The 6,491-nt window shown below is 41.6% G+C and overlaps 1 protein-coding gene across 1 annotated transcript in view; it reads left to right on the top strand.

Annotated features, from left to right (window-relative positions):
• The window catches only part of MIIP (migration and invasion inhibitory protein), a 16,091-nt gene extending 11,246 nt beyond the window's left edge, over positions 1-4,845 (top strand). The window contains 8 exon segments of the mRNA XM_009889634.1: positions 7-363; positions 976-1,078; positions 1,549-1,660; positions 2,386-2,450; positions 2,884-3,013; positions 3,389-3,485; positions 4,353-4,460; positions 4,765-4,845. Of these exon segments, the coding sequence (XP_009887936.1) occupies positions 7-363; positions 976-1,078; positions 1,549-1,660; positions 2,386-2,450; positions 2,884-3,013; positions 3,389-3,485; positions 4,353-4,460; positions 4,765-4,845 (1,053 nt within the window).
• Positions 4,846-6,491: the final 1,646 nt, after the last annotated feature.

The raw sequence follows: 6,491 nt of genomic DNA, 5'->3' as shown, positions 1-6,491 counted from the left end.
GTTCAGCAGCAACAAGCAAAGATGCAGAAAGCAGTAGGTTTGGATTCCAGCTTTCCTGGAAAAGAGAAGAATGTTATGCCGGTGTCTGCAATCATTACCTGTGGTAGAGAAACCTCCGAAGTGGATAGGGATGGCCATGCTCGAGGAAGTCTGGAGAAAGAATTCTTCCTTCCGGGACACGGAGAGACCAGAAAACAGTCCACTCTGCCACATAGTTTCCATGAAAAAAATGAGCTTAAGGGTCATCTGGACCCATCACTGAGCAGCATACAAAGTGAAGAGACCAGCAAGCAGCATGTGGTCATTAGAGAGCCCATAATTCCTAAATCAATTTTGGTGACATCTCAGTCCAGAGAATTGAAGGTAAATGGTGAAACCAATGCTTTGCTTGTTTTCATAAGTCAATAGAAAGACAGGGAGAAAGGGTCAGGAGAACATTACTTGCTCTGTTCCCACTGTGTAAATTGGAACTTGGAGTCAGAATTGTTAGAGCTTTAGCAGCCAGGGGCTGTTGGCAGTTTTTTCAGCCCCTGCTTTCCTTAGCCCTTGGGCAGAAAACTGTAGCACTTCACTGTAAGGCTCCTCATAATTTGTATATGTGATTTATATACTCAGGGAGAGCCACCTGGCGCAGTGCTGCTGCTACATAGCTTATTTCCTTAAGTGTGAAGGGCAGGCTGTTGCCATGATCATCCTCCAAGGCAGCACAGATAGCCTGACATTTGGGGGTGTGTGATGCAGGGAAGTCAGCATTTTGTTTAAAACCCTGGAAAATACTGCCTTAGCCTGGGCAAGTCCCCTGGCTCCCCTTTGTATTTTATGAATTAAGAAGATAAAGGGCTGGTGAGCAAATTACTGGTAGAGGCATAGATAAAATCCAGCTTCTAAGCCACAGCTGCCAGTCGTCTCCTAAGCTGTACCTTTGAATGTCCTGCTAGATGTATAGGAAATCTTTATGAATTATTTTCTTCCCAGAAGGAAGCTGGTCGTGTGACTTTTCAGTCTGACCCTGAAGAATATACCATACCTGTGAGCAGCTGGTCTGTGCGTCCGTTCCTGGGCTATGACTGGATTGCAGGTAAATCCTAAACTTGAAGCAAAACTCTCAGCATGATGCACTAGTACGAAGAGTTAAAACACAGTTTACGACCCCTTTAAGTTGGGATGTGATAGAACTTCAGACCTAGACCCCACGTAGCAGGTCTCAGCAGGGGAGCTGCAGTTTTGTCAGAAGCCATTCCCTGTCCAGGCCAGAGGTGACCCGTGCTTCCCTGGAACAGTGAAGTGGCAGTGGTATGGGAATCCAGGCAGCAAATGGCAAAGCAGAGTGGGGTCAGAGGGGATACCAAGTAACTGAAAGGAACAAATGCAGTAAGAGGCCCAAACCATGCAGTAAGTCTCTGGCTTGACATGATGGCCTGCTCTTCTCATTATCGATTTTAGTGCTTCAGACCTTTGGTTGTTTTTACTGTTTTGCATGAGGCTTGCTTTGGGGCTTTCCCAAATTTGGTAAATCCTTGGATTTCTCTCTTTCCTTGGTGTTCTCAGGGCTCCTAGATGCAGACTCTTCAGTAGCAGAAAAATCTGATCAATACTTTGCAGAGCTGCATGAGTTCCGACAGGCCAACAAAGAAGCATGTGTTCATGAACAGCACCTGGAGTAAGTGGGTATGGGGGAAGGGCTGAAGCAGCAGTGTCTCCCTTTAGAGTAATTAGAGGTATAGTCTGATTGGAGTGAGAAATTTTAAGGGTGGCTTTGTAGGCCTTTACCTCCCAGTCACAAATGTATGCTTGGCAAAGGTGGGGCCTGCCCCCCTGTCACTACCTGCCCTGGTTTCGTCTGGGATAGAGTTCATTTTCTTCCTAGTAGCTGCTGTGTTTTGGATTTAGTATGAATCCATACTAAGAATGTTGATAACACATACTGTTGTAGTTGTTACGAAGTAATGGTTACGTTAGTCAAGGACTTTTTCAGCTTCCCATAAAAGCTGAGAGGGACCATAGACAGGACTAGCTGACCGAAGGACTATTCCATACCATGCTCAGTATTTAAATAGTAGGGGAATAATAGGGGCTGGGGGGGGGACAGGAATTCACAATAGCTGCTCGGGACAGGCTGGGCAACCAGTCATCGGGTGGTGACAGTCACTTATGTTGTATCACTTTGTTTTGTATATTCTTTTACCCTTATTATTATTTTTCTCTACTATTACTGTTCTATTAAACTGTCTTTATCTCAACCCATGAGTTCCCTCTTCTCCTTACCCTACTGGGGGTGGTGGGAGGAGGGAGGGAAGGAGGGGTGTGAGTGAGTGGCTCTGTGGTCCAAGTTGCTGGCTGGGGTTAGACCATGGCACTAACTGATTTGTTTGGGTGTTTCTTTAGGCCCAAGGCTCTGGATTACGTAGTTCCTGAACAAGAACCAGATTTGATAACCAGTTCCCATAAGTGTAAGATCAGATTTCTTTCTAATCCAATTTCTGTGAACAAACAATGGGAGCAGTCTTTGCCTGACATTCTGAGAGCCCCACATCGTGCAAGACAAGGAATAATGTGTTATTTTTAGCTGCAACTTGTAAACCAGATTCAACTTCGTATTCCAAAGATAGTTGAGTCTTCTAGAGATCCTCTCTCAATCAGTGTCATCTTGGTTTTTTAGAGTTTCTTGTAATGGGCTAATACTATCTTTTTAAGTTGGGAGGTTGAAGTTTTGTTTTTTAGGAACTTATTTGGGGATAGGAAACATAAAAGATATTTCAGAAAAAAGCAACTCTTTCTATAGAATGCATATGTGGCACTGTGGTAGAACATAGCTTTGTTGACTGTGTTGAGCAACCTTCTGTCGAACTAGAAATACCATGATGTTTCACTACTCTGTGGCAGGTGTTTACTGTTATCGATTAAACCAGCGCCTCTTCACTGTCCCTATGGATTCAAAATCTGCCTGCCCCATGTGTAAGATCCCGCGTACTCAGCAGCCCCCAGAGGTACTGGAAGAGCCAGCCTATGTCAGGTAGGTAAGAATTACTGCTTTGTAATATGCAAGAAAACAACGGGGAAGAAAAAGCTGATCATGTGAGGAAGAAAACAGCATCAAAATAGCTCTGTAGAAGGTTACTGTTCTCAAGGCAGAATTATCTCTTGCTTAAAAACTCACCACTGATGTTTTCCATAACCAGAAATGGTTTTGAAGTCAGCAAGAAATGCATGTTTTATCTGAATTTGGTCCAGAATCTGAATGTACATGTTAAGTGTCTAATGCCCTAATCCAAACTGTTTCACTTGTTTCACTTTGGGATTAGACCCTTGGGTTCTGAGTGTAGAAGGCAAGCAGATTTCCACTGCTTTGTGGAACGTGTAGGCAAATACTTTCTTTGTGTGGTTGCAGGGTCAGCATTCCCAGGTCTACCCTAATGCCTGCCTACAAATACAAAGCCCATCGCAGGAAAAGCTTTGAACTGGCAGACAATCTAGCATTACCTTCGGTAAGTTGCTGTCTTCTTGCTAATACTGATGGCACAGCCTGGGCTGGGCATTGTTTTACAGCACAAGAAGGAAAGAGAATTTGGGACTTATCCCCCTAGAAGGGTTTCGACTAAAATTTCTGTCTGCGTCACTGAGAAAGCAAGAAAAGCCACTGGTGTGTGCTTCTGAGTTCATATCTTTTGTGTAACTGGCATAAAGTATATGACGTATCTCCAGATACTTTACACTGAGAAAAAGAAAGTGCCGTATGGAGCTGTGTACTTCTGGGGCATGATTCAGCTGACTTATTTCAGGTATTGACCTTTCAACATGATGAACAACACTTAAGAGTGCCTGTGTTTCTTTCCACAGATGTTAGAGAGTCTAAAACACAAGCTTCTGTGAAGTATTCACAGTGTATAGGGGCCAGGCAAAATCGGTAGTGGCAAGGGTGGATTTTAAACTGATTTTGTAGAGTTGGTCTTGTATTCCAGCCACTAGGCAATGCTGCAGGCGGTATTACTAATCAGACCTAGCACTGGCCTAGAGATTTCTAGGGAAGAGGTAGGAAGAAGCCTGGTTTTGAGGTTTAGGGAACTGGATGAGTCAGTTGAGACAGGTTCAGAGAGGTCGGGTGCTTGAGTTCACAAAGCAGGAGATCGGTTTAGACATAATTAGTCAGTGAGATGTGGAAGAGGGGACAACTACGCAGTTTTGCTTCATCAGAGATTTCTTCTCTTTCCTGTTAGTCGTATAAAACTCCTCATAAATTAATTAATTACCTTCCAAAAGCTCCCTGTGCAGAAGTTATTATTTAGAACTAACAGGCCACAATAGATAAGAAAGGGTAAAGCACTCCAGTGTGGCATTCCCATCTCTTTTCACAGCATTGCCTGGCTGGCTGGAAAAATATCATCCCTTCCAGCGACCCCACACTCAGCAGTTTGGATCTGCGAGCTTCACTGGAAGAGAAGCCACCTCACTATCCTCACCTGGTAAGAACAGCCTGTTAGGAGTCCCTGGAGATGCTGTGAATTGCACAGATGGGAATTGCAATCCCATCGCTAAAGGGTATGATAATCCTTGATTGCTGAGCAAACAAAAATGCCTGAAAGATTATCTCTATCTCCACAAGGAAATATTTTTTTTCTGCTGCTGTGTAAACTGGTGTGCGCAGACACAAAAAAGCAAATGGAGCTGGATAAAAGGCAAAAGCCAGTCTAGCTCACCAATCTTCATCAAAATGGGAAAAGATACTTCGGCAATCTTTGATTAATATCCTCTTCATTTGGATTCCAGAACTCTGTGTCCAGAGTGTGAGGAGGAACCAGAACTGACCAGCTTCTGAACCTAACCCACTCGACGCAGCTCCAAATTTAAATACACCTGCCTCAACTCTGTGAACCGCCGACTTGATTGCCCTGTGGAAGGGTTTGAGGCCAGGTGTGGAAACAACTCTATTTGGATAAAAATAAATCTTGGAACAGTTTTTTCCTAGTTTTCATAGTTGTGTGCATATGTGAGCAACAAATACACATAGCTGAATGTGCAAACTCTCATATATGTTTTTTCACTTTTCTTTTTTGCCTTTTGCAGCTACTTCTAAGCAGATGCATGAGCTTTCACACCTAGGGCTGGATAAAGTGATGTGTACAGGATGACTAGTACTGTTACTACTAGGACAGCCATAGCAACAGAGTTCATCTACCACCTCAACTAAGTAAACAAGAAGTGTAACGTTAACTCTGATTGCCAGGGTGAGGAACTGGCCTATGAATGGCCTGGTTCAGTAGAATGCATACAAGTATGGTAGTTTTGAAAGGTTTGAAACATGTCACATAATTTGCTCGTGCCTTAAACTTGAATTTAGTCAAAACAAAAAAAAATCCAATTTATTTTCAGTGCAATGTCTGTAGCTACAGGGTGCATTTACATCAGAGTAATTATAAATATAAAAAAGCATATCAACGTAAAATGAGATTTTATTAATCAAAAAGCTAGCTAATGCCATGAAGTGTTTGCAAATTATGCTTGCCTCTGCTTTTTCCAAGTTTTTTGGAGATAAACCAAAAAACATTTTGGAGTTCTTAAATTGTACCAAACAGAATATAATATATAGTGTGTTTTGTTTGAACTTTATAGACTGATGTTACTTTCCTTGTCTAAAAACAATAAAACTGATGTTTTATTTTGCTTTGAATAAGCCTGAAACAGAAATTCCTGCCTCAAGAATTCTGTAAGTTACTGTGAAATCTTTACTAGCAATTGCATTCAGAAACTTTGAATCAAATTTATTTCTGGGAGCTAACTTGGCAGAAGGACTTGGGTTTATGCCAATGATATTTTCAGCTTCTTGGCATTCACTGCTGTTTTTATATCAAATACATTATTTATAAATCAAATGTAGAAATAGACCTTTTTAAGCAAGGAAAGGAATATTACAAGTTTATGAAATCTTAATGTGACACCCAAAATGGAAAATGAAAAGCGTGACTGATCAGTTTAGCTTTAGGTTTTGCATATGTAGGGTAAAGAAAATGGAATTGGTCCCATTATTTCCATTATTGAAAATACTAATTTTAAAAGAAATAATCCAGTGAATATAAAACACTAGCTGCGAAATGTTACACTAAAGAGGGCAAGTTCAAGATTTTTACTACCTTGCCTTCAAACCCAAAAAATTAGCAGTCACAAATGGCTTCTTAATTCATCCTGAAATAAATTACAACAAGCCCGCTCCACTTTATAAGTAGAGAAAATGAAGCACTGTAAGATTAGGTGACTTATGTGAGATCTATCTGGTGAATGCAGGATGGAACCAATGTTGAACTGAAAATGTCTCTTGATAGCTAGAAATATGTTCAATCTTTTACACTTGCGAAAGTTTTGAAAGTGTGATTATGACTCTCTGCTTCCACTAGAAACAGGTGAAAAGTCAGTGACACTGCACCTGCTTACCCAAGTTAACCTCAATTTGTATCTTTATATGTTGGTTCTGGCCTGTTTGATCCTGCGTTCATTTGCAA

Source organism: Charadrius vociferus, unplaced genomic scaffold (genome assembly GCF_000708025.1).
Source record: "Charadrius vociferus isolate BGI_N301 unplaced genomic scaffold, ASM70802v2 scaffold477, whole genome shotgun sequence".
NCBI lineage: Eukaryota > Metazoa > Chordata > Aves > Charadriiformes > Charadriidae > Charadrius > Charadrius vociferus.
This window is presented reverse-complemented; position numbering and strand designations above follow the sequence as displayed.